This window comes from Anticarsia gemmatalis, chromosome 7 (assembly GCF_050436995.1).
Source record: "Anticarsia gemmatalis isolate Benzon Research Colony breed Stoneville strain chromosome 7, ilAntGemm2 primary, whole genome shotgun sequence".
NCBI classification, from domain to species: Eukaryota; Metazoa; Arthropoda; class Insecta; order Lepidoptera; family Erebidae; genus Anticarsia; species Anticarsia gemmatalis.
Genome location: NC_134751.1, coordinates 7073339 through 7094303, shown reverse-complemented (window position 1 = coordinate 7094303; position 20965 = coordinate 7073339). Strand labels below are relative to the sequence as shown.

Genomic DNA, 20965 nt, shown 5'->3' with positions numbered 1-20965 from the left:
AATTTTACATAAAAGTGCAAAAGCGAGTGAACTTAGGCACACCACACCAGTGAAGTGGTCCAATTTGCATGTTTTATGCAATAGCGAGTGATGCGGCCGCGGACACTGCACGCGCATACAGGCTCTTTGAAATTTTTATATGCTATTCCCACAAATCGGACGTCGCTGCATTTTATGAGGAAGCGCGCTCTGTAACCGTGTTGTCTAGTTTTACAGTATTTTTTACTGTTTTGCAATACATATGTACTGAATGTAGTATTCGTGCTACCACTGCAGTATTCAATACTTTTTATTCGTAAAGTATAGCTGTTTCTAATAGAAAAATAAAATAGCCGACGAGATCGAACACCTATCAAGAGTTGGGCACTGAATGCAGATTGTTTCTCGTACTAGGTAGAGTGGGTAGATAAAGCATACTGCATAACATATACGTGTAGCGATTTCCGGTATTTTTGTTTTATATTTACCCGTGCCAGTAATCGAGAGCCATGCACGGTTGCAACAACCAACTTTTACAGAGAAGCTATCGCATGAATGCAGCACTAGCTAAATTGCATTGTTCGTTTTATTGCAAGTGCGGATGGCGTAGCTCCCGCCAGAATTATTTACTATGTTACAGCACATGCACTTTATTCCATCCGTCGATTTTAGTATTGAAATCTTTCGTTTTATTCGTTTTAAATTCGCTTTTATGATACTCATATAAATACCACTCATTTTAACTTTTATTTACTGCAAATAAACAATGTCAACAACTGTCCGTTTTCAATTATACCCAAATAGAACGGATAGGGGAGAATATATTTTAAACTAAATTTTATTTAAGTGATATCATTTTATTAACCATTTTTTTGTTTGGTATTAACCAAGTATTTTTCTATTATAATTATTGAAAAAACTCGCTCTACTTTACAACAGGCGTTTGCCGCCGTGAATAACAATACTTTCTTACACTAGCATATGAACTGTACAATAAACACAAGAGGGTTGTTCATAGCTTTATTGTAAGTATGTCAAACAAACTGAAAGGTGGGCCACGCGTTAAGTTATACATATTGTAATAATGTAAGAAGACGAAACTACGAAGGTTTGTTCCTCCCACATTAATGAACTAATGTAGCTAAGTGACCGTAGCGTCTCATTAATAATTGAATCACGCAAGGGTTCATTTCAGACGGGATACTTAATGAGACAGGTACACAACAAACTTCTCGACATCCTTACATTATGTTCTACATGATATACTAGGCCTGCCCATAACGTACATGTAACTGTATAACTTAGTGTCTCATAACACGCAAGCCTCAACACACAAATGGATTTTGACACAGATTAATTAACTTTAGTTGAAATAATGCTCACAGAGCAAATAACGTAATAATTTGGTACTTATTTTATCAGTTCTTATTCAAATTTTAAGGTACTAAAATAAATAAAATATTAAACTATGCAAGAAAGAATCTGTAGAATATTATATTATTCTTCCCAGCCCTTGAGCGATCATCACTGCAAACGGTTGGTGCTGGGATTATTCCATTCTAACGGAAACCACAGTGCTCGTAATGCATCATAACACCTCTATAACTTAGAACGGGAACTTCGTGTCGCTACTGATATTACAAACGTGAAAGTGGATACATATCATATAATGAATGTTTGCTATTTCCGTACAAACGGCCCACGAGCAAATTTTAGCGACATTTGAACCAATGTATCATATTATGCAGCTCGTTTAATGAGAGTCCAGAGGAAGTAACTTGTTTATTTTATAAACTTTATTGATACATCCATTAAACTGTAGCGACATCAACACAAAATAATTAAAACTACTTCAACGCGCATTCGACAACTTAGGATTAACTTAAATCGTTATTCTTTTATCTACAACAGAATGGAAGCTTTTCGCTAAAATCGAATTTCTTTTGTGCACTATTTAGGGACAATGGTGCACCGATTGCAGTCCAGTTTTAGGTATTTTATTTTCAACCATTACGCTATTGCAACGAAATGATTGTATCAATAGAATGCGAACGCGACGAAATGTTGATACAATGTCCACATTTTGACCTCCATTCTCCACAAAGCGACCGTTAACTGACGATCAGCGAAGATTCAGGTAAAGATCAAACTTTCAAGAATTGCAAACTTTTGAAGTGCATCAAAACTAAAACTCGAGGCGTCCGATACACGGCAAGAGGAAATTAAACTAACTTATGTAAGACTCGACTAAATATTTTTGCAGCGTAAAATCAAAGTTTTAATGGAATGAAAAATGTTTTATGAAACTTGTTTTATGCAAATGGGAAAAAAGTAGTTATTTCCATGGAAAAAATCTGTGTACGTATAAACTGCAATCCAAGTTCATCGAATGATACGTGTGCGCGGATTTTTGGTCGTTTTGTGTGAGGCAACTGCACACCGCTATGCAAAGAAGCAATTTCCTTTGTGTCACTTGCTACCCGTGCCGCGAACTGCACGTGCTATCACGTTCCTCTACTGTCAATACACACGTTGCGTAGCCATGTTTTTATCTTAAACTAAGTATCTGTTTTAATTAATTTTATAGCAATAAAAAATATTAAAATGCCGAAGAAAGGTGCTTACTGTTTACAGCTAAACTTTCTTCCGCAACATTTAGATAAAGAGATGAAATAAATGACAAAATGAAATAACTTATTACAATGAGCTTTACACATTTTCTTACTTAAAAATCAATGTTATTTTTGTGATTACCATTGAATGAAAATAAATAAATTAAAAATTCTATAAGTAATAATTATATTAACAAAGTGAAACTTCCGTTAATCAATATCTAAATTCTTAAAGCTTTCTTCTATACCTGGAAAAAATATACTCATACTTTTAGATCCACCAGGTCTTTTGGATTCGTCTACTCTCTTCTTAGATTCGTTCTCGAAAAACTTTGCATTAGCAGTTAATTTGTTACAAATTCTCTCTGAAATCATTAAAAACCATTATTTATTTTTGATGTCGATAACAGAGAATATTGATGTATATTAAAACCTTCCCTTATAAATCAAATTACCTTTTAAGGCTCCTTTATTTTCTCCATTTTCTTTGAACAAATCGTTCTTCGATATATATTCATCTAAGGTATTGGCATCTGTTTGATGAACCTTCAATATGTCAAGCAATTCATCTTTCATAAACGGTCGGACCATGGCAAGCAATTTGTCAATGAATGTCGGAGCGTTGATAAAATGGAATTCTTTAAGACAAACAAACATTGCTTCCTGGGAACAAAAGAATCATTTCAATCATTAAGTATACGTAAACTTTTGCTTTTCAGTCGTTGTGTAGAGTTCAAGTTTCTTATTGTGTTTATCAGGAAACATTTGTCGTTATACTCTGGTGAAATGCAGTGCTAGGCAGGAATAATTCATTAATCTCAAAACTCATCATATTTTTTGTGATACACATCAAGGTGAGATTTGATATAATTTTTGTATTGATTCTGGTTTGACTGTTTTATATACTCCACCTTTTTGAGTAAAATGTACCTCTAACCTGTAAGAAATAGAAGAACTGTTGTGCCACAATGAGATCGACCTTTGATATATGCCCGAGAGACACTCTGTCCAAGTTAACGAATAGAGCGACTCCTGGTACCGTGCCTTCTTCATATTGCCATAAATCCATAACCATGAAAAATGCCCTGAAATGTTAAAATGCAAAAGTAACAATACAAATTATCAAAATCTATTCAGTGCAAATAATCTCATCTATGTACGTTTCTATGAAGTAAAAAACATTAGTACTATGATAGAGTTTAAATTCTAAATATAATATTTCATTCTCTCTTTCTAAACGACCACGAACAACGAATACATGTTTTCAAAGTAATTTCGCGATTACCATTGGCCATGAAAACACGAAAATATCTGAATGTAATTTATGAACAACAATTTCCATTATTTATAAAGGCATATTGTCAGTACTCACTTGACTACATCGGCATAAACGAACTTTTGCGGATCTGCATCTAATAGCTCGCAGTAAATTGTTTTATAGCCTTTCTTCGTGACAGTTTGTAGCGGAATAATTAACCTGCAGATAACAAAGCGCCATTTATAAATCAATGATACGATTAAACCCATCAATAGTACTTCAATGGTTCGGTGTTGACACATTAGCTATTGAACTGTTATCACTAGCATTGTTTTCCAATTTAGGTACTCTATAGTTTATAATCCTGCATTAAATTACTATGCAGAATAATAATTGGCAGCTATCGACATGGTTTTCATTTGTGTACCGCCAAATTGTATTTATGTATATTTGGAAATCACTTTTTATCGATGTCATTTGTGTAAGCAGAAATGGCGTTTAAAATTCTATGAAATTATATAGCATACTAAATCGAATGTCTACAAAACACAATTACTACAGTTGCAATATTTGTATGTCTAAACACAAAGGTCTGATTTTAAAGAAAAACTTTATGAAAATGTAAAAGCCGTACCCACCACGTTTGAAAAGCAAATTCCAAACGCTCGTCCATTTTTCTGTCCTGGTAAAACGGGAACAATGTTTTTAGAGTGTAATTGACATCAATGACCCGTTTCGTTACTTCTGTGTCGCATGCACAGCTGTGATATGCCAGTATGACGTCCAGTTCTGAAAATTATACAATCCGATTTAGCTGCATTTTATTATAGTGTTCCGCGAAATTGTATTGCGTGGTAATATAATTGAGGACTATGAATATTTTATGTGACATGATATGTTTATATTATGTCAATAATGTTTGGCGTAACGAGTACTATAAAGTAAGTCCAATATACAGTGCCCCTTTCAACTTTTCTCGTATTTACGTCGTAGGCATTCATCATCACCATTACAGGAGCACCAACATTACATTAAACAAGAAATATTTACCAGAAATATACTGATGCGGAAGATGTGGCTGTGTTCCTAACCACGCCATTATTTCTTTAATGTCTTCTGGCTTCACATTACTTAGCTTTTCGTATTCCTTTTGCACAGAAATAGCTGAGACAGCCATTATAAATATTCACATGCACGTTAACTTTTATTTATTACAATTTGAGAATTTCGTATAAAGAGTTAAAAGAGTGTTTATCGCGTGAGATGCCTACGAGCTAATGGCAAATAAATTGGACTGATACAGACTACGCCTTTGTGCTCGCCGTCAACGTCTCTATTGACACAAATACAAGGCCAATGCTTTTGCATTAAAATTCGGCCGTCTACTTATATTTATGCATTTGAAATCATGTTTTCGCTTTGTTCAGCGCTGATACACCAATGTATGTATTTTGATATTAACTATTTTGTAATTCCTATTACTTTTTAGTGTTCATTAAGGTAAATTTTTCTTCAACATATTTGAACGGAAAGATTTTTACAGTAACTATTTGTAAGAGCTTCAATTTCAAAGAAAAACATGTTTCAAGAGTCGCAGCACGAATAAAAAACTATAAATTAAAACTTCATTCATACGATTGAAGAAACTGAGAGCGAGTTTCCCATGAGAAATAAAATAGTCCTTTTTCATAAAAGAATATTGTAACGATAAAATCACACATCCATTCTGCTTGAATAACCCGATCTATTGTTTTACACTTTAAATTTGATTAAGGACAAGAATTAATATTGTACAAAAAGAAATAATGGATGTCGCGGGCCTTCAAATTATATGGTTTCATTCATTTGTTTTAATAATTGAATAATGGATAGTGATAGTTAAATTACAAAATAATTGTTCAATAGTTTTAAATGCATTTCATTGCTCTTTATTGTAAAAAGGTTTTCTTAGTTTAGCTTGAGCCGGTAATTGACAACAAAGGAGATAAATAAATTACATGCAACTCATTCAACTACGGATTTATATACAACGTTGTAGTGCTTGCTTTAGTATTTGTCTGCAAGAGAAGGCAAAAAGTCTTGTTACGATATAACTTCAGTATTGGGTACTTGTTTTTCAACATAGTGTCTCTAACTCTAAACTTGCGTGAACTGTAGTAACAGCTTCGAACAGCAGCTCGAACTAAGTTTCGAAATTCGTAAAGCAGCAACAGACAAACAGAAAAGCAACATAACAACAGCAATATACCCCAGAGTTCTGGACTTAAAGAAAACAAACCGTAGCATTTTATCTGTTCATTTCCGTAGAAGCATCGCGAGTATTATGACTGACTCTTAGGGAACTACATCATAATAAAAGTATACGTCAAAACGACTGAACCAAGTTACACGTTTCATAAACGCTCTGTCGTATCTGATAATCTTGGGTCATACAGTCATAGTACATACATAATCTCGCTTGCCCTAAGTCGGCGGACTTGCAACTTTGATTAGACATCTCCTTGAATAGCGCTAGTATGCGGGACGCATCGTAAATGTTTACTGCCGGCTTAAACACTGCGTTATGATAAATATTCTTGTACACATTATATTATTAGTTCATTGACTCAACCACCATAGTCGTTATTATAAGATCTTGTTGCCGTGTGGTACGTAGGAACTTAATATTTATTTGTTTATCCATCATTTTAATGTTAGTCGGCAGTCATAGCTTTTTATTGCTAACTATTAGGTGTATTTAAATAGCTTCGTATTCATTTTTGAAATATTGATAAAATAAAACTTTTTATGATATATAATTATCTCTACCTCATATATTTTTTATGTAACCTTTTTAGTTTTACAATAAATCAAAATGTAGTCTGTTCTAGCAGTTTTGTTCTAGCATTGTAAACTATACAGACTTACAAATAGACGCTGAGATTCATGTTCCTTGTTAATAGCGTACTCATTGGCTGTTGCTAATCGCCGTATTTGCATCCCAATCGCAAATTACTGACCTTGTTAAACCTCAAATTATATTATTAATATAATCCAATTTCATGGGACTCTTGTTTGTATCTAATAATATGGTTTCGCCCTTGCCCGAGTTTCCACTACATCGGTGGCGTATGAACTCGTTAGGACCCATGTTCACCGTCGGCTGAGTGGGTCTCAATCACGGTCCACCAAACGCTTTCAAAGTGCACCCTTACCTCCAGCCCTTCTATCATAAACACCTCGTATTTATCCTTTACATTGTGTACATAACTTCAAATCTATCATCTTCAAAGTTATGGCTGCTTTGGTATGATTAGTTTCGTATTCGGTACGAGTTGCGACTATTCTCAATACATATGTAGGCAAAAGCGTAATTATTAGCGAACTTTGACTACAATAGAGAGCAGCCTGCAGACTGCCGATTTGAAATCGTCTGTGACGTGATTCGCGTGTTAAAATCAAATCTGAACAGACTTATAAGAAGATACACCCTCCTATACTTATTCTAGGATTCGTGGATAAGGTGAATCGACAAAAAAATATGCTGCTCATAAAAACGTTTTTAGACTTAACACTTTTAAACAATTCGAGAACTGAATCAATACTCCAAAAAGCATAAATGTCATAAATACTTATTCGTGTAAAACTTTTTCAGGAAATAATGTGTCAGTTAAAATATCATAGACAAAAACTCCAATGCATTGACAGTATTTGTCATTTTGTACATTTTGTTATTGTGTTTTGATTTTGTATTTTTTGTAACAAGTTTTTTTTTCGAATACTTTTACAATTTTCTTTATTCATTTTTACATATTTTAAACATTTTTTAATAAAAATGGATAGTGAACTTGGCGATGAGTATGAAGAATGTTTTATGTACGAAAACGTACATTGGTATTGGGATGATAAAATTAACCAACTTATGTACAGAAGGTAGTTACTGTACGAGGTTCATACAAATTATATCATTTGTTCTTTAGTGTAAACAGAGACCCTACGTTAAACCCTTACCATTGCTAGTTGATGATTTAAGAATGAATTTAAAACGTAGTACGTTATAGGAGAAAGTATTAAATGGGTCGATGTTTCGTGAATCAATAATATCCAGTACACACACATATCTATATTATTATGACTGTCTCATGCAAAAAAAATAAACTTAACAAAGGATAAACACCACATCCTCAAAATAATAAAATCATTCCCATTTAGCAATCTTTTTTTTAAACAATATATCCATTATCGAAAGTCCGGGAAACATTTATCTTGCTCTACTATTTAATTTCTACTTTTGGTGCATATTGTAACAAATTATGACTAATTTAATTATTATTTTTAGTGACTATGATACGCCAGAGCAAAACGTTGTTGGTCCAACTAAAAGAATCGTGGGCCCTGTAACATTTAGAGACGATATTGACGTATTTGAACAGGTAAGTTATCGAATAAATTACTAGTAATTTCTCAAAGTATAAGGACTATACGATACGGGATCTAAATAATTACTTTTCTCTCAGCTTCGGTTCAAAAAACGATATCAACGGAAATGCTGCCCTACCGATGTGGTCACCTTGCAAGTAAGAGATAAAAATTTAACTAATAATGAAAATAACATAGCACATTATATTTTACTATGTGAAAAAAATAGGCAAACTTGTGTACTGCGAGTATAAAGTAGTATTTGTAAGCAAGACCTGGACCAAATTAGCCTAAAAAAAGATGACTGGTATAAATGGAGAGAAGCTTATGCCCAGCATTCAGTGGGCAAAGCAAAGCTGTTTATAATCCTACTAATATTAAAAATGCGAAAGTTTGTGAGAATATACGTATGGATGTTTGTTACTGTTTCACGCAAATACTACTGAACCCATTACGATGAAATTTATATATAGGTATAGTAATATGTATATAGGTAGCTAAGGACCCAGAATAACACATAGACTACTTTTTATATCGGAGTTCCCGAGGTATCGGGATTTCCGCGCGGCCGAAGTCGCGGGCGTCCTTTAGTAATTTTATAAAACTACTGATGACAATTTAAAAAGTAATTTTATAAAATAATGTAAAATCGTGTATAATTTAATTCCCGTTACAGGATGTAAAAGACTTAGCACTATACACCGCTCCACCGAGGTTTCTAGACCGGGACGTGATCAATATACTTCATTTGGCGTCCACAGAGAGACTCATACGAGCATCAATTATGTATAGCCAATATTATTTACAGGTACATACATGAATATTATGTAACAAACGTAAGGTACAATAACTTGAGTAATTGTACCGAATCTCGTAATTTTTCCATTCCTTATCTAATATGTGTGTAATTAAAATTAGGGACAACGCTTACTGTAGCTCTTGATTAAGTTAAAACAAAAATAAAGTTCGTTAGATTACAGACGTACTGAAGAAACGCACATCCGAACTTCTAGAAAAGATTCCTTCTCCGAGTAGCAAAATAATTGAAGATGTGTATCGAGAAAACTTAGAAGATTTTCGCTTACTTGTGGCTAAAGAGTATTGTGGATTCATTACTGGTAAATAAGGCTATGTTTAAAGTACAATTGAATCAACGCGCGTTACACGTTCACGTGTATTACTTCATGTAGTTGTAGGTTAATCTGTGTAAAGGGCGTGTAGCCTAAGCTTAATTGCCGTAGCTTCAATAACAAAAAGATTTTGCATGGTAATAGGTATATAAGATAATTTTTTACTTTCTTTCAGGTGCTGGTGAATTCGCAAAATATCATCACATGGGACGGTCTAAAACAAAAACATGTCCTTTATTGAAGAAAGACAGAGTCCTGTTCGAAACTATCGTGCGAATCATCATTCAGATCATATGGATCGCACTAGGTCGTAAATCGTTTGACGAAATTGGTAAGCTTCATATGCACTAACATTTAATACGCACATAAAATATCAGTATAGCGCTAAAACAAACTTTTACTATATGATTCAGTTAAAAGAATTTATAACTAAAGTTGGATAGTAAAACCTCTATCTAGATAAATTCTTACTAAAACAAACCTGTTTCTGAACTATTGTAATAAATTGATTAACTTCTACTTTTTCCCATTTCAGAAATAGAAATGCATAGGTTGTTTAAATCGCATATATTTAATTTTGCTCAACATAGCGCTGAGCAAAAGACAAAGAAGAATCTAAACGTAGTTCCTAGAGAGGTAGGTGTTTTGAGAGGCAAATGCATGATGAATAAACAAAAGTTAAACACGTTGTCGCCTCTGATGGACGAGGTACATTGTAAGAAAAACATCGATTACAAGATGTTTGGAATCGGAGTCATTGAATATCCACGGTTAGTCTCTTGTTGTATTGTGTATACCAATAAATCTGTATGTTTCTTAAAGCTATTTTAAATCAAATAGCATTGGTCCCTTCAAGAAGGAATTAGGGTATAAAAGACGCTTGCGCTCTTACATGCGTCATTAAATGTTAGGTTGTGGACTATTGTGGAATACGTGAAAAACCCCGCGGTTTCGGGGCTCGTAACTAAAATATACTTTAATATTATGCAGTGAGTCATTGAGTTCTCGTCTTCGCTTGTTGGAAGGAGCCCTAACTCTACCAGAGACAAGTTTCGAGAAGAATGGCATCAACATGGGCATTTTGGGAGCACCTCGCAGTTGTTTTGACACTATGCTAAATGAAATTCCAATGTTAAGTCCGGCGCAATCTTCGTTTGGTTTACAAAAGAGCAGGTAATTAGTGTCCTTTTAAAAAAAATAACTTTTCATCTGACAGTGTCTAATTACTAAAAACTAATCACAATTATTTTTCATTTAGGTCATCTAAAATAGGTCAATCCAGGCGTTCGTTGGCACAAATGTCGAGAAAAAGCAGCGTGCTATCTCAAGCACTGTATAAAAATATTCGACTGCCTCCAAAAGACGAAGCGTGAGTTTTATTTGTTTTACAGCTATTTTAAAGATCTTCCTGATCATCGATTGCTTGCAACCAGTAGGAAAAGTGATTAAGAGCCCTGCCCTACTAGGACGCCATGACGGCGTCGTCGGTGTTAATATTGGAATGTATGTCACCTAACTTACGTGGCGACGGTGTGGCAAGGTAACATTTCAATATTAACTGCTTGGATACGTAACCAGCGATGCCGCCATGGCGTCCTTGTGAGGCAGGGCTCTCAAGAAAGAGGTCCGATGATGGGCAAGTCCCAGAATAAAGAAGGGTGTAGTAGATCTTCATCCAACTTATTGGGCTTTCGTTTTTAGGGTTAGATGGTACAAGTACGCATACTTATAAAATCGAAAATGTTACTTAGCATGACTTTTTTCCTTTACAGATTGTATCAGCTAGATGAATTCGTCAGCGAAACTAAGAAGCCAATAAAGCCCTGCCTTATTCAACGAAAAAAATGGCTAAATAAGGTCCTTCAGATTTCCAAGGCACATTTTATTATGAAATAGATCGCCAGATGAAAACCGTTGTTTTTATTTTCTTTATTTAAGTTATTACTTAAGACTTAACCTGGACTCAAGACCTAACTCCTCCCTCATTACGGGAGGAGACTCTTGCCCAGCAGTGGGACATGAACGGGTTAAATACAAGTTATAACTAATACTTAGAAAACATCGTCTTCTAAAGTCAATCATTCAAAATCAAAAATATTTTGTTGACATAAAATCTGTAACAATTTTCATACATTGTTCTGACAACTAGCCCTAGCTGCGTTACAGATGCCAGTGTCTTCACCCTTATTTAAGAACATGTTGACATTAACCAAGAAACAGTGTTAAGAATATAAAACTAAATCAAAAACACTAGGTTTGCGTGTGTGTGTCTAAATCGTGATCTTACCACAAGTATCGTCGTTCCTTTCTTCCTCTAAAATGTTATTACGATAATAAATTGTAATACTCCAAATGCCGGTCGTTCTAGTACCTATCAATGCTTTTCACGAGTTGACGGCTTATGAAGGCGCAATTACCGTGTCACAAGTTGATTGTTATTCATTATTCAACAAATAATTTATAGGCTACATAATCGGTTCGGAGTCCGTAATTGGAAATGAAACATTGAAGGAAGAATAGACATTGAAAAGAAATAATCGATCTTACGTGTGACATATTGATTATTAATCAATATAAATGTTATCAAACAGAATACCAGAAAGATAAAGTCAGGGATACACTTGGGGACAAAAGTCCAACGATATTGTGTAATCACGCGACTTAAGTATATTCGTAGCGACGAGCATAAGCATGTCTGAAGTCTGGCAACATCGCGCCATGTCACCCAACGTCGCTGGCAATACATTAAATTGTCCCCCAGTGAATCCTTGGCTTTTAAATACTCTTTATCTAGACGAAATTCTGTTTTTTTCTCCTACTACCTAGAAATATGCAGCAAACTGAATGGATTGACTTACCTAGTCTTGTAATATATGGTAACGACTGAAGTTATTCATAAGGATAAACAAAACCATTATTATAGATAAAATCATTAAATATATTATTATCAAATAAAGCCCACAAAGATGCAAAAAAGCACAAAATACTTCTAAAACCTGATTCAAACAACAGGTATACTCTCACGCCGTTATCTTTCCTTTGACTTTCAGCATAGAGTTGTTCTATTTAACTCCTCCAGGGTATAACAGCTTCATCAGTCTGGTCTGCCAGCGACGCCGCTGTGTTTCACTCACTGGGCGGATAGCCTCTGGCTCATCAGGGAACGATGGCGGGAAATATATCCTATAATTACAAAAATATAAAATTAATATCGTAGTATGTGGCCAGTTAAGAAGTATTATGCAACAGATTAAGAAAAGTGTTACCAAATAAAAAAAATGCAATAAAGTGTTTGAATTATAGTAGGAACTTGCTAATAGATATTATGTGTCTAAAAATGTTTCAGTATTATAATAACAGGCGTGGTAACAGCACATGTATTTACGGCTCGGACTCTGTTATTCCTTTTTTCCATCGCAGCTTATGAATACGCAACATTTTAAAGCTTCTATGCAAAGGTAAAACAACGAAAAGTTCGTACTAGCGGTTCCTATTAAGTCGGCCGCGTACTGGCGCTTTGTGAAGCTGACTGCAATTTTACATGTAGCCCATAAGCCTTCATATGTGCTAACACTACTAACGTAATGTGCCACGGTCAGTACGGCAAAGCACTAGCAATTTTGACAAACCCGCACCCCAGCTTTTGGGTTATCAAAGCTTTAAAAATGTGCAACAAACGTCGAGCACAAGCGTTTTGAATAAATATTTATTTCTGACAATATTTAATATACCTTCGCATGTGTGCCGTTCCGTTGCACAGATTTTGTAGTAATTTGAATACTTATAGTCATCGTTGCCTGAACTACACCGATTTTCGGGCATTAAAATATCAAAATAATACTTACTCTTTTTCTGATTTGCGTGGTAATACAATATCTGGATACAAGCGCTGTGTAGTTAACGTACTCTTCTTCATTGATGGACTGCTGGCTACTGACTGGCTCGTGTAACCACTTCGCGACCCTCTGCTCGGAGAAATATTTAATATAGGATCTGTACAACTCTAAAATCAGTGTTTCTAAACACCATCAAATAACTAAGAATAATAAAAAAAAAATTAAGAATATAGTAAAAAACTACTCACACGGAAGCTTTGGACTTTCCCTCTGTAGTGGCCTGCGGAAGTGGACGGAGCATAGTGTCAAATGAAGACCGAGGCATGCCAATAATACCCAGTACTACCATTGATTTCAACAGGTATTCTTCTTTTCCAGCTACTGCGAGCCACAAGTATTGTAGCCGAGTAGTCATTCTAAAATATAAACAGATTATACGAGTATCAATTCGTTGACTTTTCATCAAATCCTTCAATCCAGAAAATAGGCGACGGAATATGTCATCATCAATCGCACAAATTATTAAGTACACTAACGCAAAAATCCTTCGTAGTATTTTAATTGTTCGATCTAGTAGCATTAAAACTAAAGTGCTTTTAAATAAAATCATTGTCAACTCACTGTGGACACTTGACTACGCCGAGTCCCATCAAACGATAATCAATTTCTCTGTGGCAGAACACCTCGTTCATGAGCGGTGAGCGAGTGTTCAGCTTTTTGTCGTGCCGCACGCAATGTCCCAACAACACCGAGCGTTCCTCCGTCGACATTTGAGCTATGTACCCCGTTTTTAAAGTATGCTCCACTGCGTTGAAAATCTCCGATTTAAATATTCGATTAGTCTCCAGTTCTAGAAGGTTTTTATCGTAAATCACAATGTTAGTGTTAAGACTTTATTCTAAATTAAACTACTACGTCTAAACTCAAACGGAACTTCACTGAATCGCGATCGAATTATGCTAATAAGTAAAGAGAATTTTCACCAATCTGATTGAAACTCTTTCGTCCCAGAGCCAACCAAACGATTTGCACGCTCATACGTATTAAGGTTTCAATTAACCGAGCATCTTTATCCGATAACGACCGCCGTTTCTTCGCCGGTCCCATGTGATGGAATTTCTTAGTATCGCTACCACCTGCACCGAATTACCGCAATTATTTTTATATAGGAAGAAACTTATAGTATAAATAATGACTTAGGCTTTCTTTCTTCTTACGCTCACGTCGGTCGAGCGTACAAATATTTATGATATTCGACGGGGCACTACACAGCGACGATGACGTGCGTCGCAAAATTTTCTATGTAAATTTACCGGACACGCGTGCTTAACCAAGGTCTACGACCGATTCACCGTAGGAGGAAACGAAGCCCATGAAAGGATGCCACTTACCAATCAACATAATACAATATTCTTTGGCCACCAAGACGCGTAAATCAGAAAGGTTTTCCCGAAACTCTTGTTCCAATATCTCACAATCAGGAGTTCTGACTTTAGTTTCAAGAGCCAAAATGCGATGTGCCATTTCTTCAGCAACCTAACATCTCGTATGTTATAAGTTGTAAGACAAAAAGTATAAAATGCGACATGTAAAAGTAATATAAAGTATACCTGTAAGTAGTAAGCAGTGCAAAGTATAAGTGCTCTTAGAAATCTCTCCGTTGTTGGTAAATGTAACATGTTTATCAACATAGGACTTAAAATGCTCACGGGCGCGGTGTATATTGCTATGTCTTTGATATCCTAAAAGGCATAAGAACATTTACATGTAGTACTAGCTGACCCGCGCAACTTCGCTTGCGTCACATAAGAGAGACTGGGTCAAATTTTTCCCCGTTTTTGGAACATTTTTTTACTGCTACTCTGCTCCTACTGGTCGTAGCGTGATGATATATAGCCTATAACCTTCCTCGGTGAATGGGCTATCTAACACTGAAAGAATTTTTCAAATCGGATCAGTAGTTTCTGAGATTAGCGCGTTCAAACAAACAAACAAACAAACTCTTCAGCTTTATAATATTAGTATAGATGAAAGTAATCCATGCTTAAAAGTAGTTCAACACCTTTCTATAGGTTATGTAAAGTCCCCAACTCTCACTTGGCAAGCGTGGTTCACTCAAGGTCTAAGCTCTCCCTTTCTCGGGAAGAGACCTCTGCCCAGCAATGGGATAGTCACGGGTTAAACAAGTACTATTAAGAAGATTGAAAATGTAGTAGATAGTTAATGCTAAGTACATGTGCTTTTATATCTCTCTTACATAGTCAGCTCATACATTTTATAATAATTGTTTACCATCATGCCTCTTTATGATTTGAAATTACTCTCGCTTTTATATCACGTATAACGATTATACCAGAGCTCATCTTTCACACATTGTCCGAGTAAGATAAAATTAATTTAACAGTAAAAAGATTAACCTGTAAAGTAATTATGTCAGGCTGTCCAGGTTTCAATTTTCTTTGGTAGCGACGCCGATAACGAATCTAATAAATTAACGAAATTGCATTATATATGAACGCTCATTCTGCGAAGATAAAATGTAGGCAATTATTTTATAAATCACCTGCTCTATCAAGTCTACGTCATCTCTGAATTCTATAGCCCCAGTGGGAGCTTTAGTTGGTATTTGAACAGCTTCTACGGCTTTTGGAGGTAGGTCACTGTAACATATCATTACATCCCCTTAATATTTTATAAGGTTAATGCTGAAATCCTATGAGCTCATTGCTTGTCAGCTGCTTTGAGCATTTTATAGACACACAGATACATTTCTAGTGAATATTTCATTAATTCAATCGAGGCCGTTATTGAGCATTTCCCATTTAAGTTTTTAATGCATTAAGAAGTACACATTTTACCCAAAAATATGTGAAACTAACATCACTAAGACCAAGTAGGACAAAGTTTTATAAAATACAAACATTAACCAACTTATTGTTATCCTAAAGTGATACAAACCTTACGAATAATAAAGCTCCGCTAGATTCATCCCATACCCAATGTCCATCTTCGTACAAGCCTCCGAAACCACCCTCGTCGTCATCGTCAGCCATTCTTTCCTAAGCTTATTTAATTATGATCGACTACAAATCCCAATTAAAATCCTATTAATAAAATAATAAATTACAATATCAGCTGACAGATTCTTGATTGATTAACGTTTAAAAATTACCGACGTATGTAGATTATAAAAGACAAGTACCAATAAAAGGTTTTAATAATAAAGCTTTGATTCAATAAAAATCAAACAATACCATAAACTTCATTTTTTTTATTAAAAAAACACATATACTAGGTACTTACTCTGAAAGGTAGCTTCCAAATAACAGTCCTTTGTAGCTGTTACTACAAAGTAAAAAGTTGTGTGAGAATGTAAAAGATTCATAGTTCCTTGACTTATGATCTGCAATATTTCAAATTTTTATTCATGATTATAATTCATGGACAGCTATAACTTGCAAATCGGAATCTCCATCGAGCGTGTTTGTAAGTTCGCCTGAATTTACGATGTCACTAGTAAGTTTGCTCTCGACGCCACTGAATATAAAGTTATGTTAATGTTACTAGTGCATCCGACTACGGACCTTAAAACTTATAAAATGTTCTAAGTTATTTCCAATTCGGGATAAAAGCTATTGTATGTATAACGGAAACGGAGCTCGCACACTTATGTGCGTTTTGGCTGTAAGTGTATGTGAACTTTACAAACAACTAACAAGGTAGACGATACAATTTGCATATTGGAATCAACAAGATGTTTAATCCACTTCTTTTAATTGACTTTACTTAGAGCAATGGCTTGGACTCCTATCAGGATTGTCTAGGAGGAAAATGACTGAAGCCCAGTGAAAGATCTTGTAGGCAACTATACATAACAATGGGAAAATTAGTTGATAGATTCGTTGCAGTAGTAAGATTTGTTAGGAATAGACATCAAACTGAACTTCAACTCCACTCTTAAAACATTTGTAAGTAGGTAAGTACATGTATAAGATGCATCACATACTTGTTCTGTAATAAACATATAAACGGGCCCATTTGTGTCACTTGTCTCTACATTGAGCTTAAATAATGGCTCTTGATTGGCCAATTGACAAGGTTATGCAACTCGCTCTTTGTAATTTGCAGTTTATTAGTATTTACAAAGGGTAACAACTGCATCTGTAAATTATTGAAGTTATTAAAGGTACTTATAATAAAATATACACTGAAATGAAATTGTTGCAATTTCTGCAAAAACGTTGAATTAAATAAGATTGTATCAATTGACACGCTCATTAGCAATTTAATTGAATACTAAGATTTTCAAAGTGTGTCAATTCCACGCTTTATTATAGAACTTGCAAATTAACATCATTACCCAAAGATTAATGGACTCTTCGTGTCATTAGATATCCATCTGTCCGACCCAGTTAACACTTGATCAACGTTGTGGCTAAGTGGTCACTGCTATGTGGCAAACATTTACAAATTACAGTTTTAGGCAAAGATTAATAATTATATTTTAAAGGTATTTTAACGTTTCCTGTAAAAGGTTTCACTCTCGTTATAGACTCAGAACACAAAGCCAAAATGCTGGCTTTGATAGCTAGGATGGAACAAAAGAAACGGTATTTTGGTTAGGAATCAGTGGGCTGAGAACTTTTGCAACTGAACTGTACCTACGTTTAATTTACCCTTCAGTACCCATAACAGCTCTTTGAGCTGCTAACCCACATGTTCCTAGGCTTTTTACATGAATAAATTGTAAATTTTGAGCATGTATGTCACTTGTGTTAATTCATTGAATTCGCTGTCACACGCGATCGCACATAAGGCTGCGATGCCCTGCTTTGATCGTGTTCGCTCTGGCATGTGATCAAATGAGTATCTACTTAGTTTAGCACCCGGTTGGAGATTAACGCGGTTACTACCAGGGAACCTGGAAAACATTCTGAAGTTGTCCCTATGTGTGTGTTTGTGTATATGTTAGCGTAAGTAATAGTATGTGTCTTCAGGTTAACGTAGGGGGATCGAATGAGTATTGCTATTTAATGTTTAGATTAGTTGCTGTTATTAATTAAGTTCTCTTAATAAACGTTTACCACCGGTGCCAAGTTTTTTTACAAATAAATACAAAAGGGTTGGTTTTTCTCGACATGACCAAGGTCACTGTAAAACTAGAGAAAAGCCTTGGAAGTGTTTTAACCTAGAATTATATGCAGTCTCTGAGGGGACGGAATTTCTCTGTGACAAAGCCCAACCACTCGGGTCAAGAGAAATGCTAGTACTTGGAATTAATATTAATCCAGCTGTAGTGGAGAACTACATCCCCAGTGCAATAAATATTTTTGTTAGTTCAAAAACATGTTTGTAATGTGAATACAGTGGTTAGTGTGCAGTATTCACGTATTCAGTCGGAATGTCGCTTCACTAACGTTTAGTTCCAACACAAAGTACACATGCGAATGTGTAACAGGACATATTTCTAACTCGATGAACATTCGTTACAATTTCATTTGAATTGTTCTACACCTACAAAACGGTAAACTAAACTGCAGTTTCATAAATTTATTATTAAATGGCTTGGTGATACGTTACGTTATTTTAAATTAGTCGTGGTTTAAATATTGTTCTCTAGGGTGCGATAAAAAAAGATTTATTGTCATATAGAAACTTCACGGTAAAAATGGAGAGGCACAGAGCAAAGTAGAAATCAAAAAGGCTCTGCAAACATTTACTGGACAGGCTACTTTCATCGTAAAAAACGAGGAGCCTAATACAATTTAAGAGAAACAACGTTTGTGCGCTGATGAACTAGGTAATATTGCAGTGGAATATCTAGGTTAAAAGCCGAGGAAATTTAATAAGGAGCGAGTCGATTGCATTCGATGAAATCAAAAGCTACTCGGCGTTGATACAGAAATGAAGTATACCCATTCGTCGGCGAGCACGTACCGAGCGGGTATAATCCTTCGCCGGGAGCGGTGTTCAATCTACTCCACGGTCATAAACCGGTGTTCCGCGGACGTAAACTGTACTACGTGAGCTCGCAAAGCGGATGGGAAAGACATTGCATGCATAGCGTTGTGTACATCTGTTTTAAAAGTTTCCGATTTGACTTACGCTTGTAAGTGCTATCTGAGATGCAATAAAAATGTTAATGCTGTACTTATACGAAACTACTTTAAAGTGTCGTACGATTTAAAAATAGTCGGACTTGGTGTAAATACAGTTGTCTCTTTTATGTTCTTTGTAGACTATTTAATATACTATGTTTATTTTTCGACAAGCTATGAAATATTTTTCAAACTACTCTCGGTCACTGCTAAGTTTGCTATAATAATATAATGCGATCTGAAAATGAAGATTTCTGAACTCCTCCTGTAGCTAAACAATAGACCATCCTAATACTATCCAATTCCATAGAAGTATTCCGAAATTATTCCATTTGAAACGAATTTCTAGAGCAATAGTAACCAAATTGAATTCGAATATCAAACTTAATAATTGAAGCGCTACTTCTGTTGACTACCGAGAGCTGGTTCAATGTAATCGGTGAAAACAATCAAACCTTACGTAGAAGCGATACTACAAGGTTCTCGATACAATATCATATTGAATGCGGGAATGTAAGCAAGGTATCTCAGTGTCTTAACGGTTTGAACGCCTACTGCTCAGCTATGAGGACAGTGAACCAAGACTTAAATACTTCAAACACTGAAATGCTTGGTTATTATTATGAAGTTACCGCTGACCAGTTTCTTAGTATTTTCCGGACTTCATTTTATCCGTAGAATAATAGGAGAAATATGTGTATTTTCTTAAGTTTGATAGGTAGATACTCTACGTTTTTCTGCTATGATATAGCTAGTCTTATGAAGTTTATGTTTATAATTTTAGATCTGCTAAAATTAAGTATTTATTGTGCGAGTCTGTTAATTTCCCTGGATATTAATAATTCCTTGCTTTAAATAGCGTAGACGTCTATAACATTTGCAGCCCGCGTGCACTTTAATAAATACATTTTATGACGTTAATTTGAGCTCGTACCATTTGGCCATATCGACAATTTATAATAGACGGTAGCTTCTCATATAAAGCCGTCGCGCCAGGAACAGTCTGCGTCCCGCTGTTACAAGATATTTACACACCAGGGTAGGGCACGGCAGGTCATACTGACTTCTCTTCCATTTTATATTTTCTATGAAATAGTATAAAGTTATCCTTTTATTACCCTTGGAAAATATTTGAGAGCATTGATATAAACGGACGACGAATTTATTAGGACTAAGTGTGATCAACTGACCAGTAGTTAGTGCGTTTTATAGGGAATTTTAGAAGTATCAGACAAACGAAAACATGACTGTAAGTGTCTGTCAGCTGCAATATCTAGTCCGCTAAAAAATGTTTTGAATCATGTACATAATTACCAGAGCGTTTAATTGATAAGCAACTAAAATGTTAGCAGTGAACAAACAAATAAATTATTTCATAAGCTAAAAGCATTCTTTACAAATCTTAGTAACCGGAACCGTACACAGGAACATAACACATACATAAACAACATAGACATACAAAAAGAACTAACACAGTCAAAGAGATATTCACACAAAGATTTTACAGTCTCAAAGTACTTTGCATGACCTAGCTAAAGTTTAAATGCTTTACAGTGTAAGCAACGGTTTGTCTGGTTTAGCGGTTAGTGATTAGTGGCTAGTCTAAGACAAGCATTGAAGCGCGTTTCCTTTCCCAGCTCTTAGATGCATTTGT

At 35.1% G+C, this 20965-nt stretch overlaps 3 protein-coding genes across 4 annotated transcripts; 1 reads left to right on the top strand and 2 right to left on the bottom strand.

Annotated features, from left to right (window-relative positions):
- Window positions 1–831: 831 nt before the first annotated feature.
- LOC142974446 (uncharacterized) lies at window positions 832–5143 on the bottom strand. The gene is made up of 6 exons (XM_076116772.1): window positions 4900–5143; window positions 4488–4638; window positions 3964–4068; window positions 3529–3676; window positions 3047–3254; window positions 832–2956 (listed from the first exon to the last, which is right to left on the bottom strand). The coding sequence occupies exons 1-6, from the start codon at window positions 5024–5026 to the stop codon at window positions 2802–2804; spliced, it is 894 nt and encodes a 297-aa protein (XP_075972887.1). The 5' UTR covers window positions 5027–5143; the 3' UTR covers window positions 832–2801.
- A 2409-nt stretch (window positions 5144–7552) lies between these two features.
- LOC142974445 (protein phosphatase 1 regulatory subunit 36-like) lies at window positions 7553–11280 on the top strand. Of its 2 annotated transcripts, none has more exons than XM_076116770.1 (10): window positions 7553–7761; window positions 8168–8261; window positions 8346–8405; window positions 8924–9055; window positions 9221–9365; window positions 9553–9708; window positions 9913–10147; window positions 10368–10550; window positions 10636–10746; window positions 11150–11280. In XM_076116770.1, the coding sequence occupies exons 1-10, from the start codon at window positions 7664–7666 to the stop codon at window positions 11271–11273; spliced, it is 1338 nt and encodes a 445-aa protein (XP_075972885.1). In that variant the 5' UTR covers window positions 7553–7663; the 3' UTR covers window positions 11274–11280. The 2 variants fall into 2 exon arrangements, with proteins under 2 accessions (XP_075972885.1, XP_075972886.1); XM_076116771.1 differs by having other exon boundaries at window positions 7676–7777.
- A 1043-nt stretch (window positions 11281–12323) lies between these two features.
- On the bottom strand, window positions 12324–16366 carry LOC142974158 (protein phosphatase 1 regulatory subunit 36-like). Its single transcript, XM_076116321.1, has 10 exons — window positions 16172–16366; window positions 15777–15873; window positions 15631–15696; window positions 14824–14955; window positions 14605–14749; window positions 14197–14349; window positions 13835–14063; window positions 13462–13629; window positions 13223–13342; window positions 12324–12560 (listed from the first exon to the last, which is right to left on the bottom strand). Exons 1-10 carry the CDS (start codon window positions 16264–16266, stop codon window positions 12440–12442), a joined length of 1326 nt encoding a protein of 441 aa, XP_075972436.1. The 5' UTR covers window positions 16267–16366; the 3' UTR covers window positions 12324–12439.
- Window positions 16367–20965: the final 4599 nt, after the last annotated feature.

Bases quoted from the DNA above. Each gene is read 5' to 3' on its own strand.
- LOC142974446 (XM_076116772.1), bottom strand. From the start codon at position 5,026: ATGGCTGTCTCAGCTATTTCTGTGCAAAAGGAATACGAAAAGCTAAGT. The intron at 4,069-4,487 runs GTGGGTACGGCT...TGTTATCTGCAG, and splicing joins GAATTTGCTTTTCAAACGTG to GTTAATTATTCCGCTACAAA. The intron at 2,957-3,046 runs GTAATTTGATTT...TAATGATTTCAG, and splicing joins AAATAAAGGAGCCTTAAAAG to AGAGAATTTGTAACAAATTA.
- LOC142974445 (XM_076116770.1), top strand. From the start codon at position 7,664: ATGGATAGTGAACTTGGCGATGAGTATGAAGAATGTTTTATGTACGAA. The intron at 9,366-9,552 runs GTAAATAAGGCT...ACTTTCTTTCAG, and splicing joins GTATTGTGGATTCATTACTG to GTGCTGGTGAATTCGCAAAA. The intron at 10,148-10,367 runs GTTAGTCTCTTG...AATATTATGCAG, and splicing joins GGAGTCATTGAATATCCACG to TGAGTCATTGAGTTCTCGTC.
- LOC142974158 (XM_076116321.1), bottom strand. From the start codon at position 16,266: ATGGCTGACGATGACGACGAGGGTGGTTTCGGAGGCTTGTACGAAGAT. The intron at 14,956-15,630 runs GTTAATCTTTTT...TATGCCTTTTAG, and splicing joins CTGACATAATTACTTTACAG to GATATCAAAGACATAGCAAT. The intron at 13,630-13,834 runs GTGAGTTGACAA...TTTATATTTTAG, and splicing joins GGCGTAGTCAAGTGTCCACA to AATGACTACTCGGCTACAAT.